Source organism: Nycticebus coucang, chromosome 7, assembly GCF_027406575.1.
Source record: "Nycticebus coucang isolate mNycCou1 chromosome 7, mNycCou1.pri, whole genome shotgun sequence".
NCBI classification, from domain to species: domain Eukaryota; kingdom Metazoa; phylum Chordata; class Mammalia; order Primates; family Lorisidae; genus Nycticebus; species Nycticebus coucang.
The window spans coordinates 127714963-127734972 of NC_069786.1; the positions used below are offsets into that span (position 1 = coordinate 127714963).

Sequence of the window (20010 nt, forward strand, 5' to 3'; positions counted from 1 at the left end):
AAAGAAGACACATACAAGGGTATATGTGAAACTTAGTAAATGTAGAATGTAAATGTCTTAACACAATAACTAAGAAAATGCCAGGAAGGCTATGTTAACCAGTGTGATGAAAAAGTGTCAAATGGTCTATAAAACCAGCGTATGGTGCCCCACGATCACATTAATGTACACAGCTAAGATTTCATAAAAAAAGAAAAAGAAGAAGATATAAAAATATCTTCCCAATTTGGGGATGTCTAAAGATTTTTTTAGAATAAAAAATTTATACATTGAACTTCATTAAAGTTATAAACTTCTCATGAAAAGACAAATATAAGAAAATGAAAATGCTAATAGCCTGGGAAGGAATATTTATAATAAATATACACTACAAAGAACTTGTAGTGGTCAATCTCTCTGCAAAGAAGCACTTTCCACCAAAATGTTTCAATATCACAAGTCTAGCTCTGTGGATCATACCTGAGATCACATATGTGGCAAGATGTACAGAATTCTATTGTATTAGAATATACAATAACTGCTACAAATTAGTAATTTAAAAAACAGTAATTTTTTAAATGACCAAAAGACCTGAACAGACACTTCACAAGATTTACAAATGGCCAATATCACATAAAAAGATGCTCAACATCATTAATCATCAGGGAAGTGAAAATTTAAGCCACAATAAAATGCAACGTATTATATATCAACAGAATTGCTAAATTAAAAAACTAAACATTGGAGAGATTGTGGGGCAACTAGAACTTTCATACATTGCTGGCAGGAGTATAAAATAGCATCATTACTTGGGAAAACTGATTGGGAATTCCATTCCCAGGGTGTACCAAGGTGAGGGGAGAGAATCATATGAGTGATCTGTTCAGATGAGGCAATAAGGCGGAATAGTTTCTGGAGAGAATTTAAAAGCAATAATAAAATTAACTAAACACTAATCTACTCTTCATTATCACCACGCACCCCCAGTTCTAAACAATGTCAGTGACAGAATAAGTCCATCTGCTGGGGTGGATGATTCCCACCTCACCCATCCTCTTTGATCCTGTTCACTTAATGGAAACTAAGAAGCATATCAACAAAAACACATGTACAGGAATGTTCACAGCAGGTGGGTTGGTTTGTTCCTCTTTTTAGGCACTTTGTTGGCTAGGCTGGAGTGCAGAAGCACAATCAAAGCTCACTGTAGCCTCTACTTCCTGGGCCTACATGATCATGATCCTCCTGCCTTAGCCTCCAGAGTGGCTGGGACTACAGGCGTGGGGCACATACCTGTTGACCTCACGCAGGGATGCTTCAGCCAGATGGTTCTGTCTTGCTGACCAGTGATCTGCCACCATACCAGTTCTGCTGGTCATGCTAGTTTCTATCACTAACACAAGGTCACAGGCTCTGTGATGAAAAGAAAATGATTTAATGCATGCAAAAGAATGCAGCAGACAGCTGGTTTAACATGATTTTGATCCTTGGTTGCTGGGATGTGTGTTGGGCATTTCTGCTTTCTGCCACAGAGCTGCACACTATGCTTGGCACACTCAGCACTTCGAGAGGGGAGTAATGAATGTTGGGGGGTGCAGCACCAACCAAGGCCTGGAAGCTTGGCTCCTCCAAACGTCAAGACTCACACAGGAGTTTGGGTAGCTGCTGAACAGCAGGACATACCATGTTCCTCTCTGGCTCTGGTCCAAACCAATTGCTCCTGGTGTCCTCCATGCCTTTGCTGCCCTGTTGCTTCCCACAGATGTTAGGTGTTCTTTCTTCTCCACCTGGGCTGCTAGGTTCACCCAAGATCTGAGCCAACATGTCCAGGGGGCTCCAAGGGCCCAAGTCAGCCACCCAAGGCCTGAGGAGTAAGAGGCAAAGTTGGTGGAAGATCTGGACTGTCCTCAACAAGCTGGCCGACTCTCTGCCCTCCACTATCAGCCCAGGAGCAGAGCCAAAGCTGGACGTTCAGCACAACACTATGTGTGGTTTGCTGGGCACCGTCCAGCCCGGTCTGGACCTAGGACAGTGAGGAAAGATCCAGTGACTTAGTGCCAAGAGATACCCCAGCAACAAAGGCCCTGCTTCTCCCCAATGCCAGTGACGCTTTGCAGGGCTATAGAATTTACTGACACCCAGCCTGGGTATCTTCCCACCTGCCCTTGGGAGGCTCAGACTCTGAGGTGGCTCCACTCTGTGCCCCTCTGGCCCTCTGCCCAGCCCGCGTGCATGGCCGGGCAGCCCGACCCTGACCTCTCGCCAGGAACCCCTTGGACGGAGCCAATCACTCAGTAATTGAGGCTGCAGCCAACACAAAACCGTCAAAGAGCAAGGGCTGCCGTCATTACTCAGCTGCTATGCGCACGCCAGGCCCTCGGGAAGGGTTTGCAGGATGAACGAAGAAGCGTGGTGGAGAACCAAAGAGCGCGAAATAGATTCAGAGTGCAGAACCTTGGCGGGGCAGGAAGCGCCGAGTCTTAACGCCTCCTGGCCCGCCAAGGACAGGTCCGAGGAGGCGCCCTGGGAGCAGGGACAGTGGAAGTTTCAGCATCTGCAAGGAGGAGGATGCAAAGTGAGGCGGAGGAGTTGGGGAATTCGTCCTGCAGCTGCATTTGCCTGGCAAACACCGTGTTAACAAAGACTTGTTGTGCGGATGCTGGTCTGGGAGCGGGAAGGGAGGAGGCTACGAGAGAACCGAGTCCGAGAGCGAGCGGCTGAGGGAATCCCGACCGTCCCCGGGTCCGCAGCTGCGCGCCCGCCAGGGGTCAGTGCGGCCCCGCGGGCGGGAGGGGGGCGCAGGCGCGGCGGGCGCCGAGGCCCTCCCGCGGGGGGCGGGCAGGGCTGGGGGTGGGGTTAGAGAGAGGGACGCCAGCGGGGTCCAAACTTCCGGTGCCTGCAGCGCTCGGAGCGGCGGCTGCACAGACGGAGTCTGCACCAGCGGAGGCTGCACGGGCAGGAGCTGCTGGGCGGACGCGCGGGCCGGCGCAGTCATGGTGAAGATCAGTTTCCAGCCCGCCGTGGCCGGCATCAAGGCCGACAAGGCCGATAAGGCTTCGGCGTCGGCTGCGGCCCCGGCCGCAGAGATCCTGCTGACGCCGGCTAGGGTGAGAGGGGTGGGGGGTGAAGCACGGAGGCGCGTTCCTCCAGCCCCAGGGACTGCCCCAGGCGCATTAGGGCCCCTGGAGCCTTGAGCGGAGCCGGGTTGGGAAGTCCCCAATGGGTCGTCCACCCCAAAGTGGGGAGGGGGTTTGGGTCCTGTCCTAAACCGGCAGCCGAAACATAAGTCCGAAGAGTGGGAAGGGGTCCGTCGCAGGTCCTCAGGTGGGGGAAGTGTTCAAGTGCCTCTTCCACAAGTGGAGGGGACCCTGGGCGCCTGGCTCCAAAATGGGGTCGGGAGGGCCTGGTACGAATAAGTTCGGGGAATGTTGGTGGGGGGTATGCGTCTGTTTCCAATCTAGGGGGGAAAGCCGTGAGGTGGGGGATGGGAGGAGGCTTAGACGTAGTTTCCCTTAAGTAGGGCGGTGGGGCCTGATTGGCTGGGAAAATTGGGGAGGGGGTGTCTGGTGCCAACAAAGGAGGAGGGGGCGTTGATTTTGCCCCAAATGGAGGACTGCGGGGTGGGGGGCGAAGGATGTGCTATTGGTCTGCTCCGGAATTGGCGGACCAGAAAGTGATGAAATGGAAATCGTTCCCAACCAGCCGGAGCCCTCATCCCACCCCTCGCCCTGCCTTCTGAGTCTCCCTGCTCCCTCTCCTCCCTCCCGCTGGGCTGCCCCCTCCCCACGCCGCCGAGAAGGCTCTCCACTGCCCCTGTGCCCTCCGCATCCCGAGTCTCTCCGGGCTCTGCGCGCCCCGCCCCCTCCGACTTCCTCCTCCTGTGGCCTGGGGGAGAGGAGGCGTTTCCGCCGTGGAAAACCATCTGAGCTGCGTGGAGCAGGTCGGGGAAGAACCCGCAGGGCGGGCAGGGAGAGTGGTGCAGCCACGCTTTATTGTGTCCTGGCAAAGGTGTCTACGCGGGCACTGCCCCGGGCGGCCTTGGGTATCACCAATGCCTCCCCCTCCATTAGTGGCAGGATTCAGAAAGTCTTTGTCCACTACCTCCGCCTCCAGCTGCAAGCTTCTATGCCCTTCTCAAGTTCTGTGGCTCAGATTCAATCTTGCCAGGGGTATTAAGGGACCTGCAGAGGATGGATGACCTGGGCCCTGGAAGAGGGGACGGTGGAGAGGGACCTCAGAAATGAATGTCAGCCTGAGCTGAGACCCTGGGTGAAGAATGCCTGGAGTCTGGGCAGTTCCCCTACCCTTGTGTGGGGGTCACTGAAGCGACCACCCAGGCCAGTTTGAACAGTTGCTGTGCAGCACCACCAGATTAGTTTCACCTTCATCTGAAGCTTAGGTGGAGGGGGGCCAGCCTTGGATATTTGAAGAGGGTGGTCTACAGCTTTAAAAGTTTGCCAGTGGATCTTCAAGCCTTCTTTACCAAAGGGAAGCTGCCTCCACTGGGCTGGGGAGGAGGCCCATTCTTGCTCATTTGTTCTCCTAGCTGTTTCTCCCCAGAGAGATTTGGGAAGGAGGGAGGACCAGGCCAGGCAATGGGAGGATGTCATTCTGACTCCCATCAGAAGATCCACCACATTTTCCAGGAGCAGCACATCTCTGGCAGGCTGCAGATGGCACTGGGCAGGGTGGTGGGACCCAGCATCACCCTGTGAGTTACTGACGTCCATCTTCTGGCTTTTAATCAGGCTCAAATTGAGCATCTTCTGTTCCCCTCACCCAGCATGAATGGAAATATCAACATCTTCCTGTGTGCTGTTTGTAATGGCTTTGAGCCTGTGGAGTGCCTCCTCCCCTAAGCACTGTTAGTTGGGCTAATTGGCAAGGGCAGGGGCACCACCAAGAGGAAGAATTAAAATTCCTATACCTTTATGGGGTGCTGGGAAAGTGGCCCTGAGGTGATGCAAAGACAATGCATGTTTTCTGCCTGTCACCTGCTAGACTTTGAGCCTTGGAAGATCGTTTGACTTCTGAGAGCCTCCTGGTACCCCGCCTGGCTAGTGGGCACATTTCCTCCTCACCCGCCTGGGGAGTCAGCCTCTCTGAGGGCAGGCTGCCGTGGGGAAGCCCAGAGAACTGCCTTCTCCAGGAGGGGCTTGAGTACTAATGGGGATGCACAAGAAAGCTTGTTAGTCCTTCTGCCTGGGAGTTACCCCACAAGCCTCCTTGGTGCCTGAACTGGACTCAAAACATGATTGAAACAGTGATCCCTGGAAGGAGCAGTTGATGCACAGAGGAGTATGTGAGTGCTCTGGGGCAGCAGTTGACCTGCGACCTATGTCCAGGCCCAGGGCTGGGGTAGCCTGGATTCCCCGTGCCTCTGAGCAGAAACTGAAACACAAGGAGGATTTTGTCCCCAGACCTGAGGCTGGAAGGAAGTGGTGAGGGGCTGGGGGAGGGGGGGCCCAGCTGAGCCTGCAGCTGCCCAGCCTCCATGTGGTGCTTTGACTCTGCAGTAAAAAGCCTGCACCCAGGGGGGCTGGTGCCTGGCCAGCCAGCTTGGGAAGTGGGCTGGGCATGAAGCACCCCCGCCCAACCCAGCTCTGGCTGTACCCCTCTTCTCCTTTGGAGGCCCACTGAAGGCCCTCCTGCTCCTTGCCCACTGCCTTCCCACACACACCCCCGCCCCCCGTCCCGTGCCTGCATGTGTGCATACACATGTTCGTGCAGGTGTAGGCATGTACAGACTCATGGGCTGGGGGCTGCAAGAGAAGAGGGACAGGTTAGATACAGTCATCTTCTTACCTCTGTAATTTTCTCCTTGACATTTGCCTTTGATTAATGACTATGTTATTCCCCTCCCCCAGCCCACATACCTGGGGCTCAGATTTCGCTTTGGTGTGTGTCCTGGCCTCAGGCCATGGGCAGAAGGAGCTAGGTCTCCGGGAAGCTTGAGTGTTGAAGGAGGGTCCCCAGCAGGGAAGGTGGATCTGGCCAGACTGGGTCCTCCTTCCCCAGTGCCCCGTGCCCATTGGCTAGGAGCACTAGGCCACAAGAAGAAGCCTGCCTGCTCAGTAGTGGTGGGGATTTCAAGGGCTGCCATCCCCTCCTGCCCTGCACAGAGCTCTTCTGTCTGGGCAGGCACCATGGTGGCTTTCCTACTTTCCCTCCTCACTTCCCTCTTCACTCTTCTATTTTCTTCTCCGCATCGTCCTTGCATGTTTCAAGGCTGTCGTGTCAGCAGACTGCCAGCAAGGATGAGTTTCTCTCAGTGAGAAAAAATTGTTTATGGTAAAATCACAGACGCACAGCCCTGCTACCCCTTTTTCCCCACCCTATAGCCTCTCCCAAGTTCCCTCCCTCACTGAGACTTCTAGCAAGCAGTAAGCCTCTCACCCTGCCTGAGCCTTTGTTCTCTGGAGATGCCTTGATGGTCAAGATGGAAAGAAAAGAGAATTCACTGGCCACAAGCATCTGCACAGATGCTGCCCATCCGCAATCTGGACAGGAGGACAGGGCAGTGGGGGGGGCCCTTGACCCTGTTGACTTGTGCCCAGGTGATGTCTGTGCACACTGGGCTCTGCGCACTCAGGTGGACTGTGGGCACTGGTCTACTCTCACGCTTAGCTGGGCTGTCTGTCTCACACACACCCATGTGGCCTCTGGGGCCTAGGAAGGAAAGCTGCTGGGGAGCTGGAGTCATGTGGGGAAGAGAGGGGAGACCCCCATGCCCCTAGCCCTCTGCCTGGGCCTGCAGGGAGTGCATTTCTGGCTGCTGGCACACTCCAAGCAGCCTCCAGTCCACAATCATACTTAATCCGCTGGCAGTCCATTTGTAACTGTTACCAAGGGGAACTGAGCTGGGGAACTCTCCCCTCAGCCATGAGGGTCTGCCGAGTTAATGCTGCAGTTGACTGGTTTCCCCTGACCATTTTGGCCCTGGCTTTGCTAAATCGTTTAATGAGCACCACTGCAGGCCTCGGGTGGTATGCGGAGGCCCAGGCCCCTCCGTCCCTGGATGCCTGGCTCACTCACATGCCTCACACCACTGCACAAGGAGGCACTTTACTCAGAGGGCCCCATTGCCTTGGAAACATGTAATATTTTTCTGCTTTCTAAATGGGACCTCCCTCACCCCCCAGCTGCCTGGCTATTAGTAACTGCTGTATGAGGAGCAGCATTTTTCTGAGTCTCTGGCATGACAGGTGAAGCAGTGAGGTGGGGAATCCACTTAGCCAGGGATGCCAAAGGGCAAGGGCCTGGCCCTGATGTCCCATCGTCCCCAGGTGGATGTGATAACCCTGAGGTCACAGGCTGTCTCACGGCCTGAGGAAGCCAGGGAGGCTTCCAGGACTCTGGAATTTAAGTCTTGTCTTGATTGTGTGGTGTTGGGCCCAGTAGACAAAGGCAGGACTCAGCCACCCCTTACTCCTTGTGGGGCTTTAGGTCAGAAGTGGCTTTGTCTCTAAGCAGGATTGCCTCTGGTCTCTTCTCAGCAGCCTCCACACCTGCCTTACCTCCCAGTCCTGCTGCTAATTGTGATGCTTCTGGAGTTTGGCCCCACAGGCCAGAAGAGTGTTGGGTGGGTGGCAAGAGTGACTGAGCCCTGGGAGTAGCAGTAGGGGTAAGTGAGAGAGCTGTTGTCAGCCTGGACCATAAGTGGGAGTGAGTGTCTACTACCAGTAGAGGTAAGATGGGAAGCCCCAGACTTCACAGCGGGGTCCCTGGCCAGGGCTACTGCTCTTCTCAGCCATACTGGCCACCGCTGCCCTTCAGCTGTGGCCACTGAATTCCGCCTCCTCCTCCCCCATCCTCTCTGGTCTCCTCTCTCTTCTGCCCTCTGTGGGGCCTCTGCCTGGGCCCTCCTCCAGTATAGGGAGACACCTGACCCTGCAGCCCAGTGGGAAGGCTGCCATATGCTAGCAGACCTCACCTTGTCAGTGAATTTGATTTGTGGTGCAGGCCCTTGGGCTCTTCCATGTGGTGCATTGACTCAGTCTGTTTTTTAGCAATGCTCACAAGCTAACCTGTTTCCCCGAAAATAAGGCAGTGTCTTATATTAAGATGTGCTCCCAAAGATGCACTAGGTCTTATTTTCAGGGGATGTCATATCTTTCCTGTGAGTAGGTCTTATTTTCGGAGGATGTCTTATTTTTGGGGAAACAGGGTAGCTTCTCTGGTTTTCAGCATGCAGGAGCAAAAGCATGGCCACAGTGCAGGCTCAACAGCTGGCCAGCGCATCAGCCCTAAAAAGGAAAGGCTTGGCTGATAAAGATCTGCTATTTTTATCTAGCACTTTATCCTTTACAAAGGGCTTTCAGCTTCTTTGTCTCTTTTAATCCCAGCAAAACCCCTGTCCTGGAGCATCTGTTCACATTTTATGGGAGACCTGAGGAGAGAGGTTGCAGTGTGCCTGTGAGGGGGCTGGTGAGCAGCCCCCTTGAGCCCTAAACAGTCAGGGCCCTGGTGTATGTTATGTCCCAAGGGCAGGGTTCCTGGCCTGTGAGGGCCCCTTGGCCTGTCTCGGGGTCAGCCACCTTTCCTTACCATCTTCCCATGACCACTGGAAGGTCAGAAGGGCCACTGCTTTCCCTGGCCGCCTCATTTGCAGGAGCCCCAGGGTGGCTCATTCCCTGTGAGATGCTGGCAGCCTTGGCTGTGGTGTCACTGCCAAACTATTCCTGGAAGTCCATTGGAAAGTCAAAGCTGTGCAGCCCCTCTGGCCATCAGCTGTCCCTGAGGCCTCTGTGGCCCCAGCCGTGTGCCACTACCTGATGGTCTTGTTTAGTGTTCTCAGGTGCTGAGGAGCTGCCAGCCAACTGTGTGGTCCCCATGATCACAGGACTGCAGCAGTAGGGCCAAGGTGGGGAGAGGCTCTAGGTCTACAGATGGACCTGGCAGTGAGGAGCAATGGTTTGACCTCCCACACCTGCCAGGTGGGCTCCCTGGAGGGCTGGCTCAGGTGCAGGGGGACATCCCATGGTGCATATGCTGGGGCCAACTTGTCTGCCAGGAGTGTGCGCAGCCAGGGCAGGATCCTCCTTCAGACCTAATCTCTCCTTTCCCTGGGGCTGGGGCATGGGGAGAGTGCCAAGCACAGAGGCATCAGAGTAACTTAGAGGCAAACTCTGTCCCCACCCTTCCTGACATCCCCTGTAGGGTGAAGAGAGAAAGGAAACGTGGCACAACCTGAGAACGTCTGGCTGGGAAAAAACAGGTCGCTGAGTCTGTCTGCATTGTAGAGATGAGCAAACTGAGGCTGAGTAGGAGGAGAGGCTCCTGGGCTAGGCCCCTGCTGCCCCCGTACTGCCTCAGCTTCTTGAGGTCGAGGGCTGGTCCGTGGGGACTGACCTCTCACCTCACCCTTGGCCATATCTGGACACCATGGAGAGGTTGTGGACACTGTAGGCAGATAGGCCTCTGGATTTTGCAGCATCTCCAAGGGTGAATGAGAGCCTGGGGGAAGCAAGGAGGATAGACAGGTGACAGGGCCCCTGCTGGCTTTCGGTCTGGGATTCCAGGTAAAGCCATTTATTGAGTTTTATACCTCAACAACTTCGTCTGCCAGCATGGCCCTGAGCTGTGTCTGCCTGGCTTCTTGGCAGCCCTGCTGCTAAGGTCCTAGTCTAGTGCCAGAGCAGGTTTTTCCCAGAAGCGGCATGGCCTGGCCTCCCTAACAGCCACGTTTCCCTACTGGGAGGAGCTTCCTAGCTTGTGGAAGCTTCTAGACTTACCCTATACACTCCACTGTGACAACCTGCTTGACACTGCTGGCCAGGGCCTGTGTGGGGCTGTGTGGATCACAGGCCCAGGGCTGTCTGGCAAGGGACAGCCACCCATGCCCTCTCGCAGACTCCACATACTCCCCTCAGCTCCCACTGCCCAGTCTGTCCCATGCACCCAGCTTTAGAGTGGATCTGTCACTCCCCCACCCGTGTCTGAAAGAACATACAGTGGTCACATCTGGAATGATGAAAGGGACTGATAGTGCAGATAATTCAGAACGCACCTGCTTAATCCCAGCAGATCCCTTAGGTGGCTTCAAGATGGGTCTCAGTTTCTCTTTAGCTGGGAGGAGACCAGGAGACGCTAGTGAGGGTGTCTGCTTCTCTCCCTGCCCTCTGGGGCCCCAACTGATCCCATGCCTCTGCCCACACAGGAGGAGCAGCCCCCCTGCCACCGCTCCAAAAAGGGGGGCTCGGTGGGCGGCGTGTGCTACCTGTCGATGGGCATGGTCGTGCTGCTCATGGGCCTGGTGTTCGCCTCCGTCTACATCTACAGATACTTCTTCCTGGCTCAGGTGAGGGGCCGGGCAGGGGCCTCGGGGTGGCATTTAGTGAGGAGCAGAGGGAAGTGCATGTATTTTGCAGTGGATGGTGTTAGCAGGAAGCCCTGGATGTACCCTCAGGCAGAAGTGAGTACTCAAAAAAGTCCAGAGGACCAGCACCCTCTCTCCTGCCTGGGGCCTCCTTGGGCCCAGGCTAGCCCAACCCTCAGCCCCTTGTTCTGGGTAGCCTTGCATGGATCCAGGTGACAGCCCTAGGGTCCCTCCCACAGTGTTACCCTGAGGAATTAGACCAGAAATTGGAGCTCCATGATCCCCTCCAAGGCCCAGACCTTGGACCCCGTGCCTACAGATCATGTGTTAAGACTGACCTAATTCCACCCATACAGGGACACTTGGTCTACCAAACAAGAAAGGTGGAGAGATGGGTGGATGATCTCCTCTGCCTCTTTGAAGGAGCAGAAGGGTGGACTTGAGAAAGTCTTAACCTCCCCCAAGGGTCAAAACTCTGGGTGTCTGGACACAAAGCTGGGCCAACCCAGACCTGGGAGGGAGAGAGTGTCACCAAGTTCTTGGAACCAAAGGTATATAAATTATAAGTAGCTCAAAGGGACAAATGGAATCTCAGGGTGACAAAAAGTTTGGGACTTCCCAGTCATTTATGACCCAAGTGATCTCCCACTCCTAAGTACTGAGCTTTCTTGTCAGCCAGCTTTTCCATGATGGAAATTGCTGAAGAGTTTGTATTCTTGGAGCTTTCCCCTTGAAACCCTCCCTCCCATGCCTGCTGGCCCCCCTTTTGTTCAGCATCGCCCTGATTATCTCAGCTTGTTCCAGGCTTGCTCACTCGCTTTCCTGTGTAGACCCCGGCCCAGGCCTCCTGTCTGGCCCTCCCTCCCTCACACCCACTCTGGCACCTCTGGATCTCTTTTCCCAGCCCTGGCTCCTGCCCTCCTGGGATTGCTCACCTTACCCAAGTTCCTGGGCACAGGGGTACCTCAGAGCAGCCTCTGGGTCTGTGTCCTGGGACACTGTGCTGCCACCATAGGTGCCAGCCCTACAGCTGGCCTCTCTTGAGCCCTCATCCCTGGGGAGCCCTCTGGAACATTCTCTCAGGAGAGCTCATGCTAAATAGGAAGGAGGTTCTATAGATCACAGCCCTGCCTGTCCCAAGCATGGATCCACATGGACAGACCCCTGGGGGTGTGAGAATGGGCAGACTGGACCTATTGGTGAGTGATTAGGCTGGCCCAACACATGGGGACAGTGAACCCTGTCAAGGTGTCTCAGGCTGGGCATGGAAGTGGCTGTGATGGTGGCACCAGAATCTCATGGTGCTGCCTCCAGCTACCTGCCCTTTGTGTTTCTAAAGTTCTGTAGGCCAAGATGGCAGGTGTACACCCAGCCCGCCCTCCCCTTTATGAAGGAGGATCATGCATTGTCCAAGGCTCCGCTCACCTCAGTCAGCCCCAGGCTTTGACCAGACACCAGTTTCTTAGTTTCTCTATCTGTGAAGTGGATCTCATAGTCCCCACCCTTCTGCTTCCCCACCCTTCTTCATCCCCCCGGGGCATGAAGTAAGTGAGTGGGTAGGTAGCAGTGCTGAGTGCACTGCGTGATGGTCTGTCTGTGTCTCCTCTCTCCCGCTTTTCCCTCCCTCCTGCTCTGCTCAGCTGGCCCGTGATAACTTCTTCCGCTGTGGTGTGCTCTATGAGGACTCCCTGTCCTCCCAAGTCCGGGCTCAGATGGAGCTGGAGGAGGATGTGAAAATCTACCTCGAAGAGAACTATGAGCGCATCAACGTCCCTGTGCCCCAGTTTGGCGGTGGTGACCCTGCAGACATCATCCACGACTTTCAGCGGGTGAGCTGAGGGCTGGGGCTGGTCTGAGAGGGGCCACAGGGACCCAGGGCTAGGGGCATCCTTGGGATACGTGCCGTGTAACCTAAATTGTATAGAGGTGTCCAAGGTTGGCTTCACCCAGGGACTTGTCATATAGGTGGCACAGTTCTCAGCAGGTGTGAACTGGCTGGTTTTCCCCTTGGCCACTTGCCAGCTATGGACTCTGCCCATCATGATGGGACACATGTTCCTCAATTCTGTTCACATTTATTGAGGTGTAGCACACCCACCATAAGGTGCATTGAGCATACTGTCCAGTAGATTTCTGCAGAGGTACCTATTTGTGTAGCACCGGCCAGATGAAGATCTGGAACTCTGGAAGGTTCCCTTGTACCTTCCCCATCAGTAACCAACTCCAGCACAGAGGTAGTCCTCACACTTCTGTTCCTAGCGACTGTTTTGAGGCCAGTGAGACATAGGCTCCCAGCTGTCTCTGCCCCTCACACATTTCCCAAAAGTTCATAGGGGGTTGTGAGTATCTGTTCTTTCTGCATCCTGGATGTCCTCACAGAAGAAACCCACAGAAGCCCTGGGATAGAGCATCTCTTGTTCAGGGCCAGGCTATCCCCAGGGATGGCTTGGACCTTTGGATAAAACGCACAGTTGGGGCATTACCATGGTCCCCAAACTTCAGCTCTGTAAACCCACAAGAAAGGACTTTGTAACAGCACTGACATTGAACAAGAAGTTGGTGTTTCTGTCTATTATGTGGCACCCCCTACGAGCAGGCTAGGAGAGGAGCAGGAAAGGGAGCACCCACCCAGATGTTCAGGAATCTGGGGTGCCTGCTACCGAAGGTCCAGGGCCTAGGGAAGGCTGCCATGATCTCTTTGTCCTCCTCAGGGACTGACTGCCTACCATGACATCTCTCTGGACAAATGCTACGTCATCGAGCTCAATACCACCATCGTGCTGCCCCCACGCAACTTCTGGGAGCTGCTCATGAACGTGAAGGTGATGGTAGAGGGGATATCTCTGCAGTGTCTTGTCCCCTTGGCAGCTGGGCCTGGGGCGTGGACGTTGCTGCAGCAGGCTTCAGGTAGACAGGGACGCTGCTGGCAGAAGGGCCCTGCACCCAGATGGGTCTCGCCTGTGCTATTCCCAGCTTCCATGTCCCCAGGTTGGCATCTCTCCCTTGCTTCTCCCCACTTTGGAGAGCCCCAGGTCCAGCTTCATTCACAATTCAGGCCTTGTTCTGAGTTATGCATGTGCCATACGTACCTCCTGGTAGTGTAGTCACAAGCGTTGGGCACAAACCGGAGGTGGCCAGGGACATCAGAAGGGCCAGCCGAGAGGTCTGTGAATGAAGAAGGAGGGCATCTGTAGGTGGGCATTGCAAGTGAGGGGTCAGAGCAGAGCCCCAGGGGCTGACCTGGTGCTGTGGCTACTCCCTTTGCAGAGAGGCACCTACCTGCCACAGACGTACATCATCCAGGAGGAGATGGTGGTCACGGAGCATGTCAGTGACAAGGAGGCCTTGGGCTCCTTCATCTACCACCTGTGCAATGGGAAGGACACCTACCGGCTGCGGCGCCGGGCTACCCGGAGGCGTGAGTGGCCAGCTGCGCCCGTCCCAACCCCTCCCCGTGGCTGCCCTGAGCTCCAGACCCCAGCCGTGCTCGGGCAGTGCCTAGCCCAGCTGGCGGTGCTTGGCTGGCAGCAGCAGTAGCACCTAGTGTTAGTAAAGCACTTACTGTGTGCTGGGCGCTGCTGTACACGCTCTGGGTCCTTCCAAGAGTTAAGTTACCGTCACTCAGCATCCTCCTCTTCCTTGCTGTCCCTTTTAAAGAGGAGGAAACAGGGCCGCCCAGAAGTTAACTAACATGTCTGAGGTCACACAGCAGGGAGGTGTCTCTGAGGTCTCCCCACTTCACTGTGCTCCTTTGGGTGAATCTGGGTGTCACTCCTGGGCTGCCGCCTCCCAGTCAGGCCCTGAGGCTGGTGGTCTTTGTGGCCCAGCCGGTTCTGAGCCCACCCAGGCCTCACTGGGATGTTTCTTTCTCCCCCCAGGGATCAACAAGCGTGGGGCCAAGAACTGCAGCGCCATCCGCCACTTCGAGAACACCTTCGTGGTGGAGACCCTCATCTGCGGTGTGCTGTGAGGCCGCCCGCCTCCCCGCCCTTGCCCTCTTCCTTTTGTCTGCTTTCTGGCCGCTGTCTGGCCCTCCTCCTGCCCCTCGCTTAGCTTGTACTTTGGACACCTTTCTGTAGATGTGACATGTCTCACCTTCCCTGCCATGCCGACTCCCTGTACCAGAGCTGTGACCTCTCGTAGCCCCCACCTCTGCTGACCTCCCAGTGTGAGGTTGGAAGGGGCACCCCAAGATGGTTTCTGTGCCCACTACCTGGAAATAGGGTCCTCTGGGATCCAGGCCCACAGCCGTACTGGCAGCCTGGGGACAGGACTGGATGGACAATCTGGGTCTGTGATGGCCCTGGCAAGGTGAGGGGTGGGGGGGTAGCAGGGGCTTCAGAAATACCTGCACAGCGGAGAAAGTCCCCAAAGACTTTTTCCTTGCACGACACACTTCCTCCACTGTCCCTGTCCTAGGCCTGGGGATTGGCCTGAGGATGGGGGCAGTGTCAGGGAAGCACAAGAGAAGGTGGCTGTCCTGGGGGCTTCCTGGGACTCCTCTGTCAGTGCCTTCAGCCCACCAGCAGGGCCCGGGAGTTTGGAGGGTGGGGAAGAGTCTGTCAAGCACAATCTTTCTCCAAGTGGAACCAAAGAAGCAAGGAGCTGGGGCCCCGTCCCTGGCCCCAGGAGCACAAGCGGGGTCCCCACAACGGAGGCCCAGGCGGCTAGTGCCGCAGAGGAGCAGCGAGCGGAGTTGAGCTGGCGGTTCTGTTGAGTAGGTGGGGCTCTTGCTTGCTCTGAGCTTGGAGCTGTGTTAAAAGATAAAATGGAAGGAGAGGGAGAGAGCCACCTGGTACTGGTACACCCTGCCGCCTCTGTTCCGAAATTCTAACCCCTCTGCTTGGGGGCCGTGCAGTGTTTTTCCTTTTCCTTCTCACTTTGCATGTTTTTACTGATGATTCGATATGCTAACTGTTCTCAGCCCTGAGCCTTGAAGAGGGGGGCTTTGACCCCTCCTCCACTCAGACTTAGGTGCTCTCTGGAGATGAAACTCTTAAATGCTTTGTATATTTTTCTCAATTAGATCTCTTTTCAGAAGTGTCTGTAGAACAATAAAAATCTTTTACTTCTGACTTTGACATGAGCGTGTCTTATGGGGCAGGGGAAGGTGAGTGCAGGCCGGGGTACCAGCTGGACTGGGGTGCCCTGGGGCAGCAGGCAGGGAGATGGCAACTATCGAGGTGAGCTGATTATTGGAGTCAGCCATGGAGTGCAGGATGTCTGCCTCATTTTGTCCTCCCATCCTCCTGACCACTGAGCCAAGTGAGAAGCAAAGAGGGGGCTGGAAGAACTTACCATCTACCCCAAGATCACCCTGCTGGTAAGTGCCTATAAACCACTTGGTTAAGTTCTACGTGGCAGATGATATCATGATTGCATGTCCTGAGGCACAAGGACAGTGTTGTATTCTCCACACCATCTGAGCAGTTTATAACTATTCTTGGTGGATCTGCACTGAGGTTTGGTGTGGTAGTCACAGGGTCACATTCTCCAAAGAAGTCTGGAAGTAGTGGGAAAGTTGGCTAAGTGGGTCCCAGAAGCAGGCCTGTACCCTGCCCTGGAGATCAGGATGGGTACCTGTAGGCTTGTTGCTATTTAGTCTCAGTAGCCAGGGAGAGACGAAAAGACTCAGTGCAGACACACCTTGAATCCAAAGGAAATCTTGAAGAGATAATGATTTTTTTTTTTAACATTCACTGACCTAAATGCAATGCAATCACAAACTGCCAACCAGATTTACTTTTTAACTTGACACAAACAATTGTTTGGGAAAAGTAAACATGGAGAATTGCCAGGTAAATCTCAAAAAGGGTAAAGAACAACACTCCAGAAAGTGAGCATTATAAACTACAATAATTAAGGAGTTTGGTATAGCAAAGGAGAGGTCAGTGTGACACTGAAGGACCCAGATAGCAACTTTAATTACACAGAAATTTAATACAATAATGATCAGAGGCATTTCCAGTTAGGGAGGTGGGTTTTTAATGGAACAACTGGCTAGCTATTTTGATGAAATATTAACCTAGGTTCTACTTCCTGTAACAAAATTAATTCTAGGTAGATCATAATAAAGTGAATTATGAATTCACCGAATTAATGAAGTGAAACCATAAAAGTACTTGAAGAAATGATTTAAAAGATAACTCTGGAGGAGGAAAGACCTTTCTGAGCATGATACACACCAAGAATAAGTTGTACTATGAAAACATACCATTTATATACAGCAAAATCTACCACAAATTCAAAGGTTTTTAAGTGACAAGGAGACGTTATTCAAACACAAGGCATGAAAAGGTCTATTTCCTTAATACACAAAGTTCTTAAAAATCATGAAAAATGAACAGCCCAACAGAAAAATGGGCAAGGAACATGAACAAGCAGTTCACAGTGTGAGAAGCAAGTGGGTGGATGCCTACATGAGATGTTTAATTATGTCGACAGAGAAAATACAAATCAAAGCTGGGGAGATACATTTTTACATGTCAAGTCAGGGTCTGTTGTCTTTTTTATTTTTTTTCTTGTTGAAGCATTTATTATATACAAAATACACTATGTAAGTCATTAGTATGTAAGTTATGAGGCCTAATAATCTGGAAACCCACCGGCCAACTTAAAAACTAATTTAAAAAAAAAGACAGTAATACCACTGAAATTCTTTGAACGCTCTTCTTCATAACAGAGCACCCCAAAATATAGTGGCCTAACACAGCATTTGTTACTTTTCCTGCTTCTGTGGATTGGCAGAGTTCATTCGATGCCTGAGCAGCTCCCACTGGAGTGACTCCTGCTCTGTGCTCAGCTGGGATCCTAGAGCCGGAGCTTCTGGGATGCCCTCTCAACCTGCAAGAGCCTTGCTCCACATGACATAATCATCAGGGGTCTAGCCTGGCTGTCCTTACAACTTGGCTACTGATCTGCAAAAGAAAGGAAGCAGAACCTGCTGTCCTTTAAGGCCTGGAATCAGAAGTCCCAGAAGATTACTACATTGCATTCTGTTAAGTCAAAGCAAGTCACAAAACCAGCTCAGACTGATGAGAGGGGAAGATGTCTAGACGTGGGGGAGGCCGGCATGCTCAGGGAGTGTTTGGAGAAGGCACCTGTCATCCTAGCCCCTGCCCTCCATTTGCACTTCAATGTCCTGTGAGCGACATAAAACACACAAATTAGTGTGAAGACACACCTATTCATAGGATCAAAGACATGTCAGTTTTCTACAAATTAGCCAATTTTATGCTATATTAATTAGCCAGTCCAGATAAACTCCAGCCTATCCTGAGTTTCTCTACTCTGCTTTAAAATTGTACCACATATCTAAGAACCCCTAATACAGTTACATTTGGGTTTGAACATTCTATAAGTGCCAGCAGGTTGGGCACCGTGGCTCGCACCTTATAATCCTAGCGTTCTGGGAGGCCGAGGCAGGTAATCACTTGAGCTCAGGAGTTTGAGACCAGACTAAGTAAAGTGAGACTCTGTCTCTACTAAAAATAGAAAAATTAGCCATGCATAGTGTTGGGCACCTGTAGTCCCAGCTACTGGAGAGGCTGAGGCAGAAGAATCACTTGAGCCCAAGAGTTTGAGGTTGATGTGAGCTATGACACCTACAGCACTCTACCCAGGGCAAAGAGTGAGACTCTGTCTCAAAAAGTTACAAAAAAAAAAAAAAAGTGCTGACAAAATACATGTAGTACTCTGTAATGCGTTTCCCACCTACAAAATCTCATCTTGCTAAGATATGTTCATGTTGAAGCTTATAGTGGTATTTAATTCATTTTTACGGCTGTGCATTAGCCCATTAAATGGATATACAATTTAATTATCTGTTAAAAAATAACAGTGACTATTTGGGTTTCTTCGGACTTTTTACAATTGTAGGGCTTCCAGGGATATTTATTTTATGGGGCTCTGGGACACCTCTAAAGGGTCTCTCTGTTACATACACATAGAAGTGGAATCACTGGGTCACACAGTGTGCAAATATTCAATTCACAGAATCCTACCAGATTGTTTTTTATCGGACTCAATTGACTCAATTTGCACTCCCACCTACACTGCATAGGCATTCTACTCGTTCCACATCTTTGCTAACACTTAATATTAACGACCCTTAGGATTTTTTGCCAATAGATTGGGCGTAAAATAGTATTTCGTTATGGTTTTAATTTTATCTCCTGAATTACTAAGAAGGTGGGACAAGTTTCATATGTTTTTTGAACCCTCAAATTTTCCATTCCATAAAATGACTATTCACAGTCTTTGGCCTATTTTTCTATTGGGGGCTTTGGGGTTTTTTTTTTTTTTTTTTCTTTTGGTTTTTTGGTCTTGTGGTGTTTTTTTTTTTTTTTGGAGACAGAGTTTTACTATGTCACCCTTGGTAGAGTGTTGTAGCATCACAGCTCACAGCAACCTCAAACTCTTGGGCTTAAGCGATTCTCTTGCCTCAGCCTCCCGAGTAGCTGGACTACAGGCACCCACCACAATGCCCAGCTAACTCTGTTTTTTTAGTTCGTAGGCATTCTTTCTTTCTTTTTTTTTCTTAATAGAGACAGAGTCTCACTTTATCGCCCTCAGTAGAGTGCTGTGGCGTCACACAGCTCTCAGCAACCTCTAACTCCTGGGCTTAAGCGATTCTCCAGCCTCAGCCTCCCAAGTAGCTGGGACTACAGGCACCTGCCACAACGTCTGGCTATTTTTTGTGTGTGTGTGAGTTGCTGTTCGGCTGGGGCCAGGTTTGAACCTGCCACCCTCGGTATATGGGGCTGGTGCCCTACTCACTGAGCCACAGGCGCCGCCCCGTAGGCATTCTTTATATACTTATGTAAGTTTATATTTTGTCATTTGACTGCAAATATCTTACCCAAGTTTATGGACTATCTTCTCATTTTCTTTGTGGTCTCTTTGATGAACAAAGTTACTGAGTTTAATACAGTCAAATGTATTCATCTTTCTTTATAGTTAGGGCTTTTTGCATGTCATTTCAGAAATCTTTCCTATCCTAAAGTTGAAGAGACATCATTCTCTCTTTTTTTATAATCATTTTAAAGTTGTGTATTTTACATTAAAATATCTCTTGGAATTGATTTTCTTAGTATGGTGTGAGGTAGTGATAACCATTTATTCTGTTTTATTTTTCTTTCCCCACTGAGCTACAGTCTATATACATGTCTGCAAGGATCAAGTTTCCATATGTGAAAGGTCTTATTTCTGGGCTTTCTATTTTGTCCTCTTGGGTCTATCCCTTGGGCCATAAGCACGCTAAAAATAAGTCTTGGTATCTGTTAGGGCAAGTGTGCTACCTTTTGATTTTTCTCTAGCAATGCCATGTCTATTCCTGGCTCTTTTTTTCTTCATATACATTTTAAAAACAATTGTCAACTCTCATGAAAAACTCTGTGAAGGTTCTTATTGGACCTGTATTAAATTTATAGATTGACTTGGGAGAAATTAAAATCATTATGATATCAAGTGCCCTAATCCATGAACATGTTTTTTTTTTAAATTTATTTGCATCTTTAATGTCTTCTAATCCAGTTTTATATTTTCTCAGTAGAGGCCTTACAAATCATTCATTATATTTGTTCCTGAGTTCTTTATTTTTTATCAAAATTAATAATTATAACTTGTTGGCAGGTGTATAGAAATTAATTCACTTTTGAGTATTGATCCAGCAAACTTGTCAAGCTATCTTTTTTATTCCACGTTATCTGAGGATT

General features: G+C 51.6%; 1 protein-coding gene across 1 annotated transcript; it reads left to right on the forward strand.

Moving 5' to 3' along the window:
- The first annotated feature begins 2828 nt into the window (after positions 1-2828).
- Positions 2829-14886, forward strand: ITM2C (integral membrane protein 2C). Its single transcript, XM_053596299.1, has 6 exons — positions 2829-3083; positions 10136-10276; positions 11935-12123; positions 13006-13116; positions 13562-13712; positions 14173-14886. Exons 1-6 carry the CDS (start codon positions 2970-2972, stop codon positions 14262-14264), a joined length of 798 nt encoding a protein of 265 aa, XP_053452274.1. The 5' UTR covers positions 2829-2969; the 3' UTR covers positions 14265-14886.
- Positions 14887-20010: the final 5124 nt, after the last annotated feature.